The 21,932-nt window shown below is 43.9% G+C and overlaps 1 protein-coding gene across 2 annotated transcripts in view; it reads right to left on the bottom strand.

The window, feature by feature from the left end:
• st6galnac3 (ST6 (alpha-N-acetyl-neuraminyl-2,3-beta-galactosyl-1,3)-N-acetylgalactosaminide alpha-2,6-sialyltransferase 3) overlaps positions 1-21,932 on the bottom strand; it is a 129,353-nt gene that overhangs the window by 64,962 nt on the left and 42,459 nt on the right. The window contains exon 2 of one of the 2 annotated variants that reach the window (XM_016512996.1): positions 7,303-7,497. In XM_016512996.1, coding sequence (XP_016368482.1) covers positions 7,303-7,497 — 195 coding nt within the window. The remainder of the gene's footprint in view (positions 1-7,302; positions 7,498-21,932) is intronic. The other variant, XM_016513001.1, reaches the window with a different exon arrangement.

The following is a 21,932-nucleotide window of genomic DNA, read 5'->3' as shown; positions in this document are numbered from 1 at the left end:
TTACCCAATAAGACTTCAACACCCTGGGTTGGCAGTTGATGGAAAACACAGCGTACTGCAGCCATGGAAGCCATCAAACTAACTGGGTCAGAGATTACAGATTCTACACAACCTAAAATGCCTCGTCAACTTACAGTGTAAGACTCTGACTCATTGCCACAGTCAATTGTGCTCATTCCTGTTGCATGTCCCTAGCTGTCAATATTACATATAGAACCTATGTTTACATATACGTTTAAATTGCATATTGAACCTACATACAGAACCTAGAAACATATGTTTGAATAAATCTGCCATGAAACCGTCTCCAGGTTACGCACGTAAACATGGTTTTCCGAAGGGAACAAGACGTTGCATTCGAACGCTATAGGAATGCCTTCAGCGTAACCACATTCTGAATCACGTGTGTAATCAGTCCAACGGATGGGCGAGACATCACGGGTGGGGTGACGTAATCGACCAGGAAGCTTAAAAGCATGTGCGGTGGAACCGGCGTCAGCTTCTAGGAATGAAGCAAGTGCTCGCAGGGATGCCGGAAGTATGGCACTGAGACGCAGCGTCTCGTTCCCTTTGGGGAGCCATGGTTACATGCGTAACCTGGAGACGTTCCCCTTCAGGAACTCGAGCTGCGTCGAAACGCTATGGGAACGAGTATGCCCACGCCGCCAGACTTACAAATCCCTGCCCAATGTGGAAGCTAGGGCAAGAGAACAGAAGAGCCCGGAGTGGCTCACATATCTAGGTCATAAAACCTGAGAAACGTGAGGGGTGTGGACTGGGCAGTTAGCTGGGTCAAGCTGGCGGTCTCCGCACCAAGAAGTGAAAAGCTTCCACTTCAAGGCGTACAGTTTCCTCATTGAGGGAGCTCTGGATTGGAGGATGGTCTCAACAACCTCGGTTGAGAGACCGGACGCTACGAGTTGTGCCCCCTCAGGGGCCATACCCATAACTTCCACAGCTCCGGCCGGGGGTGAAAGATCGTACCCTCTGCCTGTGAGAGAAGGTCCCTCCTGACGGGAATCTTTCATGGAGAGCTGTCGAGAAAGGAAATCAGGTCCGAGAACCATACTCGGCCCGGCCAGAACGGGGCAGTTCAGTGGAGCTGGATGATTCAGAGAGAACCAGAGGGGACAGTGCGATGTCTCTCGAGTCGCAAACAGGTCCACCTGAGCCTAGCCAAATATACTCCATATATGCTTCACCACCTTGGTGTGAAGCCTCCATTCCCCAGGCCTCGGCCCCTGCCTCGACAGGATGTCTGCTCCCATAGATGCCCAGGAATATGATCTGCTCTCAGCGAGAGGAGTTTGCCCTGGGACCACACAAGGATCTGGTGCGCCAGCCTGTACAGGGGGCGCGAACACAGACCTCCTTGGTGGTTGATGTAAGAGACCACCACTGTGCGCACCAACACATGGCGATCTTTTAGATCCGGGAGGAAGTCTCAATGCTAGAAACACGGCCAGCATCTCCAGGCAGTTGATGTGCCATGTGAGAAGGCGACCACTCCACACACCGCGGGCCGAGCGGCCACTCATTACCGCTCCCCAACCAGTGAGGGTTGTTGGGGTTTAGTCTTAACCCCAGCTCTTTCATGTGGGCGAGAACGACATCTCGATGCCGAACCGCCACCTGCTCCGATTGAGCTAGTATCAACCAATCGTTGATATAATTCAGTATGCGGATGCCCTTGAGTAGCAGCAGAGCCAGAGCAGCATCCACACACTTTGTGAAAGTGCGGGGTGAGAGTGCAAGGCCGAAAGGAAGAACCTGGTATTGGTAAGCTTTGCCCCCAAAAGCAAACCTCAGGAACTTCCTGTAATGAGGAAGGATGGAGATATGGAAGTATGCGTCTTTTAGATCCATCGTGACAAACCAGTCCTTGGACCTGATCTGAGACACGACTTGTTTGAGTGTGAGCATCCTGAACTTCAGTCGCATGACTGAGCGGTTGAAATGACGCAGATCTAAAACGGGACGCAACCCTCCATCCTTCTTCGGAACTATGAAGTACCGGCTGTAGAACCCGGACTGCCTCGCATGAGGAGGGACCACCTCGATGGCCTCCTTCCTCAAGAGAGTGTCTACTTCTTGTTCCATTACCAGAGCCTGCTCGGGACCCACCAGAGTGAGGAGAACCAAACTGGATTCTGTAGCCTCTCTCTACAGTGTGCAGGACCCACCGAAACACATTTGGCAGTAGTTTCCACGCTGCCAAATAGTCTACTAAGGGAATCAGTTTCTCGAGACTGACCTCTGGTGTAATCGAAGCGGCAGCCCGGCAGGGGACGGCCGAACTAGCTGTTCCAGAAACCTCCGTAGTGGTAGCGAGCCTCTTAGTACCGCTACGTTTCCAGGCGGTGACTGAGAGAAGCGCTCGCGGGAGACCGCTGCGCCCTGAAGTAGTAGGGTTGGCAGAATGATCTCCTGAGGGCACTGAGGAGAGACAGGCACCGTGTAATGCGGTGTACACCTCTCTTCCACAGAAGGGCCTGCCCTCAGAAGTCCTCAGCCACAAACGTCAGGACTTCTTAGATGAGGACTTCTTAGCCTGAAGGACGGTCCGCAGATCCGGCTTAGGCTTAGAAACCCCTGACCCAGATCGTTGCTTAGACTCCCAGTCCCGACGCGGGGGAGCATGGGAGGCGACCCTCTGTTTTTGAGCCTCTCTGTACGAGGAGCTGGTACGCGTAGGGGGTTGCTCCTGCCGACAGCCCCCAGAGCCAGAGAGCGGCGAGGGAGGAACCGCTGAAACGCCGCCGCTTGTTTAGGAGTCTCCTGGTACCTGTCAACGACGGAGTTGACAGCGTCGCTGAACAGGCCAGAAGGCGCAAGCGGGGCGTCGAGGAGGAAGACCCTATCCTTTTCTTTCATGTTGGACAGGGTCAACCACAGATGCCTCTCTGCTGCCACCATAGCTGCCATAGACCGACCAATAGAGCGGGTGGTCTCCTTGGTGGTGCGGAGAGAGAGCTCAGCGGTTCTTCTGAGCTCTGTTATGTTCTCAGAATGAATCTCCTCGCCCTCATCCAGATTTTTAAGCAGGTCTGCCTGGTACGCCAGTAACACAGCCATTGTGTGCAGACACACACCAGCCTGACCCACTGGCGCGCACCCTTTGCCCACCAGCGCTGACGTTGTACGCAGCGGCTTGGAGGGCAACGCCGGAGCCTTTAAGGACGATGCCGTGCCAGGGGACAGATAGCTCGCCAGCGTCCATTCAACCCGGGGCATCTCCCTATAACCGCACTCACTCAACCCCGCCACATTGCCATAATAGTCTGAAGCGGGGATGAAGATGCAGGCTGAGAATGGCCTTGCCCACGACTTCGATACCTCTGCGTGGAGGTAGGGGAAAAAAGGCAGGCTCCGTCATGGAGGTGGCAGCCTCGACCGCAGAAAGCGTTCATCCAACTTGCTTCTCTGCGGCTCAGCCTGTTTTTCGGCAGACCAATTGATGTTTAACTTGGCCACGACACGAGTAACCACCTCCAGTAGCTCATCATACTGGGGCGTTTGAGGGGGCGAATCCTTATCGACGCCCTCCACGTTAACCTCCTCGGAGGAAGACAGGCGAAGCATCGAGCCCTCTCCCCGGGGAGAAGTAACCGCAGAGCGGGCTTCTGATCCCAGAGAGAGGGCACTAGATCTGGCGGGTGAGGAAGAAGATATGGACTCGCCCGTCTCCATTCCCTCCACCAGATCCATCTGCGAGTCCCTCGAGAGCCGACTCTGCGTGCTCGCTCCCAAACAGACCACGCACAGACTGTGTGTATCCCCACCCGTAATATAACGCGGGCAGGGAGAAACACACAGCCTATAGTCTGCTCTCGCCCTTCAAATGCTTAGTCTTAGCCTCAGCTTAAGACATAGTGGAGCTATTTAGTTTGGACAAACAACACTAAATAAGACTCATAGACACTCACAGAGTTGACTGACACACACGCAGAGTGCTTGCTGGTGGACAGAAAGCTGACGCCGTTTCCACCGCACGTGCTTTTAAGCTTCCTGGTCGATTACGTCACCCTGCCCGTGACGTCTCGCCCATCCATTTGACTGATTACACACGTGATTCAGAGCGTGGTCACGCTGAAGGCGTTCCCATAGCGTTTCGATGCAGCTCGAGTTCCTGAAGGGGAACCATAGTTTCTGTGTATGAAGGTAGGTATAATTTAATTTCAGCCAAAAATGTTCCATAAGCCAACTGAAATGGCAAACAGAGTCATAATATAAGTTTAATGCAGCAAAGAATTAAAAAGAGACATACATTATAAAAAGAAACTACTGGAATACTAAACACAGGTTCAGAGATGCAAACAGGTAAGAGGGAAAAAAGGTGAGAACATTGCGCAGATCAGGGGCATGCTCCACACTGAATTTTTTATTGAAGATATTTGGTTTACATGCTCATTTGTCGCCGCAGCAAAAAATGGCTGCCCACTACTCCGGGTGTGTGTTCACGATGTGTGTGTGTTCACTGCTGTGTGTGCACAAATTTAAAGTTAAAAAAACACATTATTTTCTACATACTGTACATTATTACATTACATGGCACATGTCATGTCACTTTATAAAAAAAAAAAAAAAAATTTTAAAAAAAGTGGGGGAAGTCGTGGCCTAATGGTTAGAGAGTCGCGGGCGTGGCAGAGTCTTAACTTTGATAAAGAATATCTCTTTGGTTTTGAGACTTTAGTCTTTGCAACTTCAGGGATCTTATCTATGCACAATCAGCTTGTAACACTCCAAAGAGAAAGGAAAAATTGAAATCGCATCATATGACCCCTTTAACTTTTATAAAGAATCTCTTTGGATTTGAGACTTTAGTCTTTGCAACTTTACAGATCTTCTTCATGCACCAAGAGCTTGTAACACTCCAAAGAGAAAGGAAAAATTGAAATCGCATCATATGACCCCTTCAAGGTATTTTTAAAAATATTTTTTATTACCTTACATGTCCAAAACAAATTTTTCACAAAAAAAACAACAACAACATTAATCTCTAGGTGACCAATTCTGATCTCAAAAAGGTAAGTTGTCACTGAAAGGTGAGGAGTTTGCATCTATGTAGGTTAAACTGAAATACCTCCTCAAACACTCTGCTTCAGTAAGTATGAAAATAGACATTTTGCACATTTTTTGCATTTCACAGCCATTTTATTAGCTTTGCTATTGTAAAGTGGAAAGCTTGGCAATTTAAGCTAAGAACTGATTAAATCTTGTTGTATTTTGCAAATATTTTACCACAGAAAAATTACCGGAATTTGAAAAGAAGTTAACATTAAATTATGAAAGCGGAATTTTAATTGGGTTTCCAGCTATATAATACTCTAACCTAGCAGGCCTACTAGACGAATACTACTGCAGATGCCTTGGTTTCATCGATTAATGACAGAAGCTGTAAACAGACTTACCCACCCAATCCATTTCAGTGTATGGCAGAAGTTCAGAGCAAAGTATTGACAAGAACATCAGGAGAAAGATGAGAGGCATTCATCTCGCTATGAGCTGACAGACACAGACACTGATCTGACAGGTGCTCCACTGTGAGTGTGAGACGACTGACTACAACACCCACACTCCATCATTTCAGACCAGAACAAGTTTCTAAGTTCTATTTATGAGTATAAAACAATTAAAAAAAACTATAAAAACAAGAGTTATAGTAGAGAAACATACTAGCGAATTAATTTACAGTATGTTTTTTTCTCTCTCTCTCTCTGTCATTTGTAATGACTAATTGAACAGTATAATTTCAAAAAGTATTATATATGTAAAACATAATGTCATATTTTGGGAGGGTATAGGCTAAGTTAACAGGCTAATAAAAGAAACATAAATCCTTTAAAGACTGACAGTGTTTAATAGTTTTCAAGATTATCTCAATGAGGAGTTATTTTCAAGAAATGTTAGTTTTATGTAGTGCAGTCAAGCATTTTAAAAAACATATTCTATAATAAAGCCCATTTCACTGAGATTTGATTTGCTGAAGTGTTTCAAAATTGCCTTTTGGCAATCTGCAAAGTCAATGGCGTTTACTGTGGAATTACAGGAGTGTAGATTCTAAAAAGCTTTAGTTATTATCGATATTTTCATTTTGATTTTCTATTGTCTAAACAAACGGTTTTGGGAGAGGAGAGTTTGAAAGAGCTCAATTATTTGGAGGTTGCCCAGCAACTAAAAGATGTTTTGTTCAGGCATGACTGTTGTAGCAGCACTTTGTAACCTTGACAAAGGTATTCAACATGGCTTTAGTATTAGGGCCATCTCTGCCCCTGCACTTGTGCATAAAGCAGTATGAAAGCAAAAACAACAAAATAAATCCAACCCTCTTGACCAATTTCACACATACTAAATTGCATTTAAAAAGCTGGATGCTTTTAAGAGATCAGATTGAAGCAATAAATCCAATAAATTTTTTTCTTTTTAATTTCTTTAGTAATTTTCTTTGTTCCACTGTTAGTAGCAGAATAAGCGAACCTCTCTGCATTAAATGTGGCCATAAATCACTTGCCAGTTATGAGTCAAAGCCTCATCTGTGTAGGGAAAACTCTCCAATGACCTTAAATATGAAAGAAACTACTTGGCAAAACTTCACTTAAACATTTGGGCTGCAGATTCTTTCATCATCAACACTTCCTTGACAACATCTTGAGGCAAAATAGGCTACAACTATTGTTAACATCCTCATAAATATGTATGCTTGTAGAATTCAGCTTTAACAACAAACTCATTAGCACTCAGAAACAAAAAAACTAGTTTTTTATATTTTGGAAACTATTATTAAGTGGAAAAAGGCTTTAAGAGTACTTTAATTGCTACATATAAAACTCGCAGTGTGAGTAACTCATAACCTGCTAATAATTGACAAAGTATATTTAGAATGATATGACTGACCATAAAAGAAATTCAACATTTGGTACAAATAAATTATGTGGTGTACTACAACATTATTCATTGAAAATGTGATAGCAAGTCCTCCTTCCAACTTTTTGAAACGATGTGATGGCCAGTGCAGCAAAAACAAAATTAAATTCACTTTTCACATTGTAAAACACAGCAGTGTAAAATATTATTAGACACTTTTGGTTGCAAAATACTGATATTGATAATGTGACAAATGAAATACTGAAATATTTCTTACTGAAAACTTTCTTTTAAATGATTCTGCATCTGCGGTCCAAGACAACAGTTCAATTGGTCAGTGAAATCTACATCTTTGTCATCCTGTTTGCAACTTTTTTAATATAATGCAGCTCAAAAGTGTGAAAGCCACTAAATGTTTTAAATGAGTTCTAGTCTCACCTCCTGGTCGGGGACACTGAGGTAGCCGCGGTGGGGTTTGAAGGCTTTGTGTGGCGGGCGAGAGAACATCCAGTTTCTACTGAAGCTCTGGCCGAATACAGGCTGCAGCAGGAAGTAGGGTTTCTCTGAGTAATTAATCACCAACAAAAACAGAGACACCGCCACAATCAGACTGGTCACTATGACTGACTTCTTCTGTGAGGAGAGAAAGAAGAACAGAAAACATGGCATCGTTTAGCTTTTCTGACTCATGGGTAAAATGTGGCAATGAAACATACTGGAAAAATAGTCACTTTCACAGTCAAAAAGTGCTTGTTTTTTTTTTTTTGGACAAATGGTTAGTGAAAGGAGGTACTGTAACCTTCAAAAACCCTCAGGAGTTCAAAAGAAATATTATATTAGCTGTTTTTATTTCTACCTATTTTATAGAAGGTTTGCCATTTTTGCAAAAACACGACAAACATGAAAATTATTAAGTGGTACCGTGCCAACCTGCTGTGGTGCAACATTTTCTACACTCAATAATAAACAAACCTCAAAACTGTCCTTTTAATCAAAAAATCCTAGAGAAGGTTGTTTATCATCAGCTCTCCCCCTTTTTAAATAGAAATTGCATTTTTGATTAATTGCAATCTGGGTTTTGAGCACATCTCAGCACAGAGTCAGCCCTCCTTAAAGTGTCTAACAACCTGTTGCTACTCCATCTTGATCTTAGTGCTGCATTCAACACCCTAGTTTGTGAAATTTTGCTGGAGCATTTAAGACGGTGGGCAGAGATTCAAAGGACTGTCCTTGAATGTTCTTCATCCTCTCTTGAAGGGAGAACACTCTCTGTAGAATTAGGAAATATTTCCTGTATTACTTGGGGGCTTCCACAACAAGGCTATATATTGGGCCCAATTTTATTTCCATTATATATGCTTCCATTGGCTCAAATGAGTCAATATGCACAATATATCCTGAGATTATGATAAGAAAATAATGTATTTAAAGCAACCTACTTTTCATGCTCAGTTATTTTTATGTTAGATAATACTTTAAACAACCATATAACAAAAACATACTGAAATAATAAGGGTATGATTTTGCAAAATCAATAATATCTTAATAGAACAAAGCTCTTATTTCTCAGCACATGTCCTAATGGTCTAAGCAGTCCAAAAACCCAACCCTTGGAAACAGAAGTCAGAAGTACAGCAGAAGTCATTCTGTATTCCTTAAAGAGGATTGAACTTGACAGAAACTGAAGCTCGTTTCTCTGTTTTGTACTTGACTGATCGCAGAGGACAATTCAAGCTGATAAATTGTTCATTTTTTTTCCATTAAAACTGAATCTTCTCCTTCTTCACAGTTATCTGATATGACACATTTTCCACTGAGTATTCGAAAAAAAAGTCAGAAAGCTCTTAAAATTTGACTTCTAACATTCTCTGTTCTCTTTTCACAATGAAATACAGAGAACTGTCAAAGCTATCTCTGCATAATGATGTGCCCATGATGCATACGGTTGTTTGAAATGTTCGAAACTCTGAGAAAAATTACTTGAAACATGACTGAATTAGGGCTGGACGATATGGCCAAAATTGATATCACGCAAATTATATCGCGATACATATTGATATTGAATTATTGTCCAGCCCTAGACTGAATGCATACAGCTTATGGACAAGTACTTAGAATATTATGGACATTCAATATGAGACATGAAATATTATGTAATATAAAAGAGAGCTGAGCCATTTCTCTTTTGAAATAACACGGTCTAAACATCTTATAAAATAAACAGTAAAACAATTTACTTTTAAAAAAAAACATGAAATCAAAATCAAAAAGTTTTGAGCCTTTTTAGTCCAGGTCAGTTTTCTGACATCAGAGAACATGCAACTAGTCAGTCATGTTCGACGTTACGTCTACTGACGTTAGGGGTCTCACTCGGGAGCCCCAATCACCTCTGAGCTTTAGAAGAAAAGGCCAATGAGAATTGGCGAGTGGAATTTGCATGCCAAGCCACTCCCCCGTAGATACGGGTATATAAGATGGCGACGTGCATCCGCTCATTCAGATTTTTGCTTCAGAGCCTCCCGTCCAAAGCCTGTAAGCTGTCGTCAGCCCTGGCTGCCAAGGCTTACAGCGCTGCGGGCCAGGCCATCTCCACTCTGTACACCATGGCCATCCTGCAGGTTCACCAGGCCAAGGCACTGAAAAAGCTGCACAAGGGTAGTCCTAACTCTGGGTTGATGCAGGAACTGCGTACGGCGACCGACTTTGCTCTTCAAGCGACGAAGGTCCCTCGGTCAGGTGATGTCTACTATGGTGGTCCAGGAGCGCCATCTCTGGCTGAACCTTGCGCAGATGCGTGACGCCGACAAAGTTCGCTTTCTCGACACCCCCGTCTCCCAGGCCGGCCTCTTTGGCGACACTGTCGAGGACTTTGCCCAGCAGTTCTCGCAGTCCAGAAACAGACAGAGGCCATCAAGCACATCTTGCCCCGGCGTGATTCTTCAAACACCAAGCTGCCGGGAGCCAGGTCTTCATCTGCCCATTGCTGAGGGCGCCCCCCTGCGGCCTCAACACCTGCTCCGCCCCAGGAAACACTGAAGGAGGTAACCCCTCAACAGGGGCGTTGAGCTAGCCGCAGGAAGGGGGCACAGCCCACTTCTCAGGGCGGCGCTAAGTCTTCTCGGAAGATCGCAAAGCGTCCCTGAGACAGGCGAACCAGAGATGACAGGAACTGTTCTTCGGAGGACACCGACATCGGCTTTTTCCACCGCTGTCGCACCTTTTCAATAAAAGAGCAATTTCCTTAATCTCTGGGTCCATCACGCCGAGTTCTGATTGTGAGCGACACCCTGCTTCCTCACACTCAGACTCGGAGCATGAATTCGCCTCTCAACACATTGGAGTTGCAGGAAGCGCTGCTTCCTTGCACTTTACTGACTTCTCCGCGGGACCGGGAGGATCAGGTCATCTCTACTTCGGGACGCTACGCTTCCCGGGTTGAGCCACCTTTTTTCCCACAGCTGCCCCGCCACTTCAGCATTGGCTGCACGGCTGGATCCCGAGATGGGCATGGCGCCATGGCACTCTTCGTGTCGGCGTTACCCCGGGTTGTCGCCGCCTCTTCAGTCTTTGGTCAGACCCTGTGTTTCTACGGGCAGGAGTGCCCTTATAACAGGTGTCGAGGCATGTTGTCATCACCACAGACGCCTCCAAGACGGGCTGGGGCACCGTATGCAACGGGCATGCAGCCTCGGGCTCCTGGACAGGACCTCGACTGCAGTGGCACACCAATTTCCTCGAGTTGCTAGCAGTGCTGCTTGCTCTTCGCTGATTTCGACCATTGCTGCAGGGCAAGCATGTACTTGTCCGGACTGACAACACAGTGACAGTGGCGTATATCAACCAACAGGGCGGTGTGCGCTCCCGTCGCATGTCGCAACTCGCCCGCTATCTCCTCCTCTGGAGTCAGACGCGGCTCAAATCGCTGCGTGCCATTCATGCTCCGGGAGAGCTCAATCATGCAGCCATGCGAGACACGCTCTCACGACAGCTTACCCTCCCCGGGGAATGGAGACTCCATCCTCAGGTGGTTCAGCTCATTTGGAGTCGATTCGGGGAAGCCCAGGTGGACCTGTTCGCTTCCCGAGAGTCCTCCCACTGCCGGCTGTTTTATTCCCTGACTGAGGCCCCCCTCAGCACGGATGCGCTGGCACACAGCTGGCCCGGGGTTTGCGCAAGTACGCCTTCCCCCCAGTGAGCCTTCTTGCACAGACCCTGTGCAAGATCAGGGAGGACGAGGAGCAGGTCCTGTTGGTTCCACCCGGTCCTGGTTTGCCGACTTCATGCTTCTCGCGACAGCCCCTCCCTGGAGGATTCCCCTGAGGAAGGATCTTCTTTCTCAGGGGATGGGCACGATCTGGCACCTGCGACCCGATCTATGGAACCTGCACATCTGGCTTCTGGACGGGACGCGGTAGACCTCTCTGGCCTTTCTCAGGCCGTGATAGATACTATTACTCAAGCTAGAGCCCCCTCTACGAGGCAGGCCTATGCTTTGAAGTGGGGTCTATTCGTTGAGTGGTGTCCCCCCCGCCGAGAGGACCCTCAGAGATGCTCGGTTGGTGTGGTGCTTTCCTTCCTGCAGGAAAAGCTGGAGCGGAGGCTGTCCCCCTCCACTTTGAAGGTGTATGTCGCTGCCATTGCGGCTCAACACGATGCAGTGGACTGTTCCTGAGAGGTAGGAGGAGACTAAATCCTCCTAGGTCACACCTTATCCCCTCTTGGGATCTGTCCGTGGTTCTCTTGGGATTATGGAGGGACCCCTTTGAGCCGCTTAATTCAGTTGAGCTAAAACATCTGTCTCTCAAGACTTCGCTCCTGATCGCGCTCACTTCCATCAAGAGGGTGAGGGACCTGCAGGCATTTTCTGTCAACGAATTGTGCCTTGAGTTTGGTCCGGCTGATTCTCATGTTACCTTGAGCCCCCAGCCTGGTTATGTGCCCAAGGTTCCCACCACTCCCTTTCGAGACCAGGTGGTGAGCCTGCAAGCGCTGCCCTCGGAGGAGGCAGACCCGGCCCTTGCGTTGCTGTGTCCGCGCCTTGCGCATTTACGTGGAACACACCCGGAGCTTCAGACGCTCCAAGCAACTCTTTGTCTGCTTTGGAGGCCAGCAAAAGGGGATGGCGGCCTCCAAACAGAGGTTGGCTCATTGGTTGGTGGATGCCATCACCTTGGCGTACCAGTTCTAAGGTGAGCCGTGCCCCCTGGGAGTGAGGGGTCATTCCACTCGGAGTGTTCCCTCGTCTTGGGCGGGGGCACACGGCGCCTCTCTTGCAGACATCTGTAGAGCTGCGGGCTGGGTGACACTTAACACCTTTGCAAGGTTCTATAATCTTCGGGTGGAGCCCGTGTCCTCCCGTGTGTTGGGTAATATCAGGTAATTTGCGGGAGGCAGGCTCTGTGTTTGGCTTGCAGCGCCATTCCTTGTTAGAATATGTGCGCTTTTTCCCAGTTGTTCCCCGTTGGTGAACTCTGGGTCCTCTGCTGCCCTGCAGTTGCATACTTGGTGGAAAAGTCTGTTACTGCATCCGGTGGAGAGTTGCCTTCTTCTCTCCGGACCTGGCATTGATGTCTCAGTTCTGCCATGGCTGGATTCCACCATGTCCCCTTGATTCCTTCATTTTCCAAGTTTTTCACATGACCTTACATTTTGTCATTGTGCTCCGCTCCCCCCAACGGTTGCCGATGAAAACACTGGCACCCCTGGTGGGCCCGCTTATCTGGCTTACAGGGCGTTGGGAAGGTTACGATTTGAGATACATTTGTTCTGACACGCTTGCCTGTCAGCATCTGCATCCTGAAGTTACGTAACACAATTCGGGTTGTGGCGTTTTCCATAGGGACCCCTAACGTCAGTCGACGTAATGTCGAACGTGACTGACTGAAAGGGAACGTCTCGGTTACGTATGTAACTCTCGGCTTCTCAGCACAAACCTGAATTAACGGATGCACGCCACCATCTTACACACCTTTATTTGACCCTCTAACTCTAACAATTTCTATTCTATTTTAATTCTACTTCATCTATATTTATCTTCTTTTTTCATTTGTTATTTTTTTATTTAAAAAACAACAAAAAACAAACAAACACTAGCTTGGCTGGGAGGCTTAAACATTTTTCATGGAAATCTAGCTGATTTTGTGCTTTGTGTGTATAGACTTTGGTCTAAATTTGGATTTCATCAACTGCTGCAATACTACAAAATTTCCAACCTGAATTAGTTTACACTTTAAATGTAATCTGTCCTTAAACACCTCGAGTGGTTCATTTTTTTTCACGATTAAACACACTAAATCTCCATAACTGAAGGTACTAATATGTTTTCACTCACTTCTGTTGAAATAACAAGAGTTGTAGAGTGGTTTCATTCGTCTTCCGGTGACTGCTTTCCGAATTAATCACTCTCAACAGGTAACTTTCAGTGGCCGATCATGATGAATAGCACCAACTCCAATAAAGTAAAAACAGCTGTGATTAATAACATCCCCAGACTTCACATACAAAGCAAAACAAATACACATCTCTCCTGACCTCTTGCCGTTCAGGGTGAAATCATAACCTTCCTCTCCTTTGCACACACACAGCAATCAAAACAAACCAAGCCTTAGGCCGAGGAACATTGCTAATGCTAAACGCACACTGCAAGAGTGAAATTTATCACCTTTTGAATGTTTAAAGTAATTGGATCACATTCTTTGTTGTGTGGAATGCTGAATACAGTCAAAGTGAATGGTGACTAGGGGCTGTGATGGACAAAAAAAGCATCATAATGCATGTATTATGATATATGCACTCCATTTTCTACTGAAGCCATGCAATTGCTTTATTTGAGGAACAGAATGAAATTTAAATAGTTTCTCTAAAAATCTTGAAAAAATCTTTCTGGCAACTGTCATCTCCATTCATTTTCATGTTGGCCACAATCTGGAGCTCTTTGTCTCTGATCAGTACATTCCTTTTAGAGTTGATTTTTATTTTTTTCTGTGCTTGTAAGTCCATTAAGCCACTTTAAATTCTCCATATTTACAAGATTAAATTTTACATTTTAAATGGTCAGTTGGTTGGACGGTCAATTTGTCTGTTTTGTTGCAGATTTTGCTGTTTTAACCTGTACAAAGCCTTTTCTACAAATTCACATTCCAGAACATTTCCGGTCACTGTTCCTTGTTGGTGGAATGACCTTCCTAACCCTATCTGGACAGCCGAATCCCTCACAAGATTCAAGAAACAACTAAAATCTCTTCCCTGAGCACTTTAACTGCATCCTGCTGAGAAAAAGAGAGCGAAAGAGGGAGGTAAAAAAAAAAATGCTTTCACCATTTCTTAATCCCTCTCTGTTCTAGCTTGTACTATTCTGGAGGTTGTTCAGAACGTTGTGTTGCTAGAAGTACTTATATTTTGTTGCTCTTTTGTTAGTTTTGACTGCTTTTATTGTCCTCATTTGTAAGTCGCTTTGGATAAAAGCGTCTGCTAAATGACTAAATGTAAAATGTAATATACCTGAATGTACGGGAGAGTGGCTTGGCATGCAAATTCCACTCGCCAGTTCTCATTGGCCTTTTCTTATAAAGCTCAGAGGTGATTGGGGCTCCCGAGTGAAACCCCTAACGTCAGTCGACGTAACGTCTCCATTCCCTCCTTCAGGGAACTGAGACGTTCTGCAGGGCTGTGAATTAAGCTAAAGGGAATAATGGCTTTTTTTAAAAAGAGCAAAACTTTTGATATATCAGGAACCGTGTGGACAGGCCCCTAGTTCCAACCCTGCCCCAACAAGTACTTGATTAGCTGGATCAGGTGTGTTTAATTAGGATTGAATCTAAACTCTGCAGGGCTGTGGCCCTCCAGGAACTGAGTTTGACACCTGTGACTTAAAGGATTCACCAAAAATAAAAAATTTCTTACCCTCAGGCCATCCAAGATGTAGACGACTTTGTTTCTTCATTGGAAGATTTACATCACTAGCTCACCAATGGATCCTCTGCAGTGAATGCACACGACTCTATTCCAACAATTAGCATCTTGTGAAGTGAAAAGGCATGCCTGTTGCCTCCATGCCCTGTTATCCTCTAACATCAAAATCCACTGACATATTTGATTAGAACTGTTTTTGCTTGTAGACAGTGCTTGATATGTGCGTATTTCTCTCCTGATTCAGCCCAGGTGGCTTTTCCACTGGAGAATAAAATATTATGGATAGAGGACGCCTCTTCTAGTTGGAACTAATGGTTTGAAGTTAAAAACATCTAGATGAATTTGTTTGTTATAAACATGCAGCTTCACAAGATGTTAATTGATGGGGAGTCATGTGGATTACTCGTGGATTATTGTGATCTTGTTATCAGCTGTTTGGACTCTCATTCTGACGGCACCCATTCACTGCAGAGGATCCATAGGTCAGCAAGTGATGTACTATAATGCTAAATATCCTTTTACTTTTTTCACATTATCAAAAGTTTGCAGGCAAAAAAGGTCAATGTTTTTTTTTCAATATCAATAGTGTAACAATGTATGAACAGAAAACACAGAAGTCACTTTCAAACTACATAGCTGACTGTTGGTCAATAGATCAACCCAACGTAATATATGCATTAAATCTCAACAAATACAATTCTAGATTAAGTGGATACCTATTGAAATGACTGGATACCCACAAAAATTCACTGCACCTTTAAACTGGATTACAATTATTTAAAGTTCAAGTTTTTTTCTTTGCCTTATGTCTCAAGCAACATCTGTGTTCAGCAATGTAACACATAACGATGCTTATTCATGCACGAGAGACATATAAAAGCGAAACCACCCGCTTCCGCTGCTATGGTGTGAATGTCTATGTTCTTTGATGTAGTTTGATGGCCCATAATTTGCCATCTAGAATGGAATTGTGTCTGGAATAATAGGGTGGCTGTCAGCAAATCTTTCTGAGCCAGTGGGAGCTCAAATCTGGCACATCAAACATCTCAGGCAGGGTGTTTGGGTTTGCACTTCAGAGGAAGACATCAAACATGAAGAGTTGATTTTAAAAAATTACCATTTAAAGCTCAGACTAAAAGACTGCATTGCATAGATTGCTGGAATGTTACATCATTATATTAGGAATGGTCTCACATTTATGTCATGCCATTAAGATGAACAGTAAAGACTCAAAGGAAAGGAAGCACCTTGCACAGAATTTACATTTTTGCACATATTTAGTGCTAGATAACTGGATTACGTAATCAGATTCTAAAAATGTACTACTTGTAATTAGATTATATGTTTTAAAATGCTCATTAATGAGATTACAGTTTTTTTTTATGGATTACATGATTACAAATTATTCACACAATGCCAGTAAATTATTCATAATTTATTGTGTCTCCCTAATTCTTTTTTCTCTTTCTAAAAAAAATTATACTGTGTATCATATTGAATACAGTGAGTATTCACAACATAGACTGGCCATGTAAATGTCATGTAAATTAATTTACAATCCATGCATCTGAATTTGGGGACAAAAGCACCTCCTTGTCAATAAAATTGTATAACTGACAAAAACATTTAAAACCTGGAAGACTTTCACCATGTCATTGCTATTTTCATGTTTATTAAAGGGGTCATATGATGCGATTTCAATTTTTCCTTTCTCTTTGGAGTGTTACAAGCTCTTGGTGCATAAAGAAGATCTGTAAAGTTGCAAACACTAAAGTCTCAAAACCAAAGAGAAGTTTTGGGCAGTGTGGATTAACGTTAGCACTTGTTGTTTGTCATTTCTCTGATCACAAGTGCAGACATGGTTTTATGTTTACGCCGCTCGATGCAATGCAACGCGTAAACAGACAGTATAAGTCATTATAATCCGTATTTATGTCCCCACTGGATGCAACAAATGCCTTGTTTGTAATGGGTTTTAATGTTTATGCCTCGTCGCTCCGGCTGGACACGGCATCAGCAGTATGTGAGGGGCGTAACATTTCTGTCTCACGCTTGAGGTATTCGGCCAATCATAACGCATTGGATAGCTGGCCAATCAGAGCACACCTCGCTTTTCAGACCGATTAGTTTTGTAAAAATCGACGCGTTTCAAAAAGGCGGGGCATAGAGGAGAAACAATAATGTACAGTATGTGGAAAATAATGTGTTTTTTGAACTTTAAACCGCATAAACACATTTCATTACACCACATACACAAAATAATGTTCTTTTTAGCAGCATCATATGACCCCTTTAATGTTTGTTCATTTAATGTTTGTTCACATTCACATGTTCTCTGTTGCTGGTTAATGGTCATAGGCTATATTTGATTTCTCTTTGTTGTTTTTTTTTGTTTTGCTTTTTGTTTTTTTTTGTTTTTTTGTTTTAATAATTATCCCATTTAAAACTAAATTTATGTCAAAAGTAATCTAAAAGTAATCCAAAAGTAGTCAGAATACATTACCTAAATAGAGTAATTTAGATTACATTACTGACTACAATTTTCATCATGTAATTTCTAATCAATAACAGACAGCAATATGTAAGTAGTCTGCCCAGCATTGTATATGTATATATAGTATGTATGTATGTATCTCACTAAAGTGATTTGAAATTAAATTAGGCTGAAAAGGGCCATTTTAAAACACATTCTAATATCTCTGTTATATCTTGCAACAGATTATTTTTCACTGCGGTTGTTAAAAGGCTCTAATTTGATTACAGACTAAAATTTGATTTGGTTTTGACAATCATCCAAGCAGTCATAGAGTAAAAAGGATTTAGTCCCTAAAGCACTTAAATACTCAACCAACAGAGAGAGAAAAAGGAGGGGAAAAAACATTTTGACTGTTCATCTCATCAGTTCTCACAGCAAGGGGGAATAAAAAGAAAATATCCCTCCACCTTGATTTCAATCTGCAGCCACAAATCTTGGCAAAGTGATGTGTTAGATTCAGAGGGTGAGGTAAAGGCTTAGGGGAGAGGGAAAATGTCTAAGAACTTCCATCAGCAACAGCATATGACTCGTCTCATCGTTGTACTATCCATCAGGATAATCATTGCACAGGCCTTGTGTTCTGCACAATTTCACCCATTTCAGTGGAGAGGAATTATTCAAAAGCAGGGACAAACGGAAAGAGACGAAAGAGAGAGAGAGATAGAGCAAGAGAGAGAGGACAACAGCGCCATCATAGGACAACTCTGACACTTAGAATAATAAAGACCAATTTGATGCAATTAGGGACAACTAGCTGACCATTAATAGAAAAAAATCCTGAACACTAGCATTTATTACAGAAATGATTTATACAAGAGCAGTGCTAAATTGGTGAACTGTATTCCTTTTTTTTTGGAAAAAAAGTGAGTGGTGATAATGTTTACCATGATTTTATTATAATAAAAGTAAAAGTCTATAGCATAGTAAAAGTGTAGTAACAAAGGTTTTTTGCCACTTTCATTACCATTCCCTGCTGAAACCCCCCCCCCTTCCTAGCAGACGACGTGGGTCTGTGGGCCGTCATTTTCAATAGGAGACTTCAGCTATGAGAGTCCTGATGCTGTGGCTCAGGACCTCGGAGGGCAGGCCCCTCTGGGGAAGAGAGGTTCACACCGCATTACATGGTGCCCGTCTCTCCTCAGTGCCCTCAGGAGGTCAGTCTGCCAACCCTGCCTTGTTCCAGGGCACAGTGGTCTCTGGCGAGCGCTTCTCTCAGTTACCGCCCGGAAACGTAGCAGTATTAAGAGGCTCGCTACCTCGGTATCAAGAGCAGCTAGTTTGGCCGTCCCCTGTCGGTGTGCCTGAACTAGTTCAGGGCACTGAACTAGCCCCCCCCTCCCCCAGCTAAAACCAGCCTTAGAGGGGTTTTGATTACTTATTTATCTGGGCAGGCTAAAACCAGCTACTTCCAGTTAAAACCAGCTATTGCTACACAGTTTTTAAAGTGTCCTGGACGGACGTTTTTAACATTTCAGTAACGAATGGTATCATGGTCGGTACTTTTGACAACACTACTTCCTTCTGATTCCAACGTTAGGAAAGAGTGGATTAACTTTATTGTTAATGAAGTTCCAGACCACGTCAGTAAGAACTCGGCCCTTTGTTCACTTCATTTTACCGCGGATTCGTATACAAACAAGGCACAATTCGATGCAGGATTTTCAGAAAGATTGAAACTAAAAGACGATGTTGTGCCAGCTATATTGGATCCAACATGTCGCAACACACAAGTGTGAGTTACTGTTTTTATTGCGTGATCTCTATTGCTTTGTCTGTTAAACAGATTGTTTGATATGAGTATTTATGTGTTTTTAACCTAAATCACAGCAGCATCCATCTGTGAAGGATGTAGACTGTCAAACATACACAAGTGTTAGCCAATCATAGCAGAAGGCGTTTACTTCCGAGTCTACAATCCGCCACGCCTATACAGAAAATAGCCCATTACTTCTAAATTATTATGTTTTTAGATTAGGGATGCACCGAAATGAAAATTCTTGGCAGAAGCCGAAACCAAACAAAATGAAGCAGGAATGAAGCAGTCCAGAACTGTACCAAACGGGCAGTTAGCTGGGTCGGGCTGGCGGTCTCCGCAGAAATACAGTTTCCTCATAGAGGGAGCTCTGGATGGAGGATAGTCTCAACAACCTCGGTTGAGAGACCGGAAGTTATGAATTCTGCCTCCTCAGAGGTCACACCCACAGCTTCCACAGCTCCGGGCAGGGGCACGCCCTCCGCCTGTGAGAGAAGATCTCTCCTGATGGGAATCTCCCATAGAGCGCCGTCGAGGAGAGAAATCAGGCCTGAGACCCAACTCGGCCCGGCCAGAACGGGGATACTAACAACAGACGGACCCCGTCCCGGCGCACTCTCTCCAGAACTCCCGGGAGCAGAAAAATCGGAGGAAAGGCGTACAGACGAAGCCTCGGCCACGTCTGTACCATGGCATCCAGCCCCAGTGGAGCTGGATGAGTCAGAGAGAACCAGAGGGGACAGTGCGATATCATATGAGTCGCAACAGGCCCACCTGAGCCTGGCCAACCACTCTCCATATCTGCTTCACCACCTCGGGGTGAAGCATCCATTCCCCGGGCCTCAGCCCCTGCAGTTTTAAATGCTTCCACACTGCTGACATGTTTGCTGCATTATACAGAGTGCGCCTCTCGCTCTACGCTGGTTGCTATTTGATCGTGTCACGTCATTGTTCGGTACAATTTATTCGGTCTTTTCGCTTATTCAAAGCTTTTTTTGCTATTTTCGGCCGAATAATTTCGGTTGCCGAACATTCGGTGCATCCCTATTTTAGATGTAAAAGTCTTTATAACATTATATGTGGACCTCAGAGAACAATACAAAATATAAAACAGAGGCAGTTCATAAAGAGCCACAAAAAGGTAATTATTGTTTGAAATTTAATTTCTTTAAAAAAATGACAAAATTTGTAAGCTGAGACTTTGTTTTATACCAATAGTAACTTCCTCTGTCTTATCTGTCGGCATGTTGTCAGTTTCCTCTTTGCTCCACAATGTATTTTTCACTGCTTGAGAACAATTCACCCACTATTGAGAGATGTGGTATAAGGAATTTTGGACCATGGCTCCATTTAATGTCACAGATAATAAAAACAAATTATTAACAGTTGAGAGATGTGGTATAAGAGGAATTTTGGACCCTGGCTCCATTTAATGTCACAGATAATAAAAACAAATTATTAACAGTGAATAAAATAAAATAAAATAAAATAAATAAAAACTCTGAAAGCTGCAACATTGTTTTATACCAAAAGTAACCTGCTCTGTCTTGTCTGTCGGTTTGTTGTCAGTAGGTGTGACCTGAATATACAGTCGTGGCCAAAAGTTTTGGCAGTGACATAAATTTTGTTTTTTGCAAAGTTTGCAGCTTAAGCTGTTGTGGTGTTCATTCACGTTGTTTCTAGATTATTGTGTAGACTGATCAGATACATTTTAAATAATTGCTAAAAGCTTCATTGGCCAAAAAAATTTACTTTTCACAAAAAAACAAATTTCACTGTTTTTTGATCCTGACACAAAATGACCAGCTAACATTAATTGACTAATCATATCATCAGCACATGTGAAAGTGTGAATGAGTACTAGTCAGGTGAAATCACTATAATACTAATTAGATTGTAAGAGCAGACTGGTTGCTATAAAAGGAGGGAAGAAGCGCTTCCAATCATTGTGTTCTTGTTAGCAATGGTTACCTCCAAAAAAACACGTGCAGGCATCATCACTTTGCATCAAAATGGCCTCACATGCAAGGAAATTGCTACAAAGAATATTGCACCTGAAAGAACCATTGACTGGATCTCCTGAGGAGTCAGCTATGGAATCGTGTCACCAGCAGTGCAGAGCTTGCTCTGGAATGGCAGCAGGTTGGTGTGAGAGCATCTGCGCGCACAGTGAGGCCAAGACTTTTGGACAACGGCCTGGTGTCAAGAAGGGCAGCAAAGAAGCCACTTCTCTCCAAGAAAAACATCAAGGACAGATGAAATTCTGCAGGAAGTACAAGGATTGGACAGCAGAAGACTGATGCAAAGTTATTTTCTCTGATGAAGCTCCCTTCCGACTGTTTGAGACTAGAGGTCTGCATTCCTGAGGCTCTCGACCAGACCGGATTTTTTGCACCGTGGGATTCAATTCCCGAATAAAACGCGATAGCGGTCGGTAACTCTGGTGTAATTTGAACGGGAGCGGGCGGTCTAACAATATCCCGTTCCTGACGTCCATTTAGAACCGCATATCTGCGCTTTATTCTTATTGACCACCGGTACAGCTTGCGCTTAGGACTGTTATGCACGCGCTGCACGCATGCTTTAAACGTCACGCGTTTTATTTGCGTGGTCTGTGCGCAGCATGTGCATAACGATGCTCAGAGCAGGCTGTACCTGTGGTAAATATACGGCCCTCAGACAGAACAGGCAGGTTGTCGATGAGTGACAGAGCAGAATAAGGATGGAGCAAAGTGTGGATGTGCTTTCATTGAAGGACATTCAACTCGGTTTTGTTTATATTTTGCTTAGCCTATAATTTTAAATGAAAGATGTCGTATTTATTTATTTTTCTCTGCAACACTTTTCCTACTGTGTTAACAGAAAAAT

This window comes from Sinocyclocheilus rhinocerous, unplaced genomic scaffold (assembly GCF_001515625.1).
Source record: "Sinocyclocheilus rhinocerous isolate Xijiao unplaced genomic scaffold, SAMN03320098_v1.1 scaffold1724, whole genome shotgun sequence".
NCBI classification, from domain to species: Eukaryota; Metazoa; Chordata; class Actinopteri; order Cypriniformes; family Cyprinidae; genus Sinocyclocheilus; species Sinocyclocheilus rhinocerous.
The sequence above is the reverse complement of the archived record's forward strand: the minus strand, read 5'-3'. Positions and strand labels throughout refer to the sequence as shown.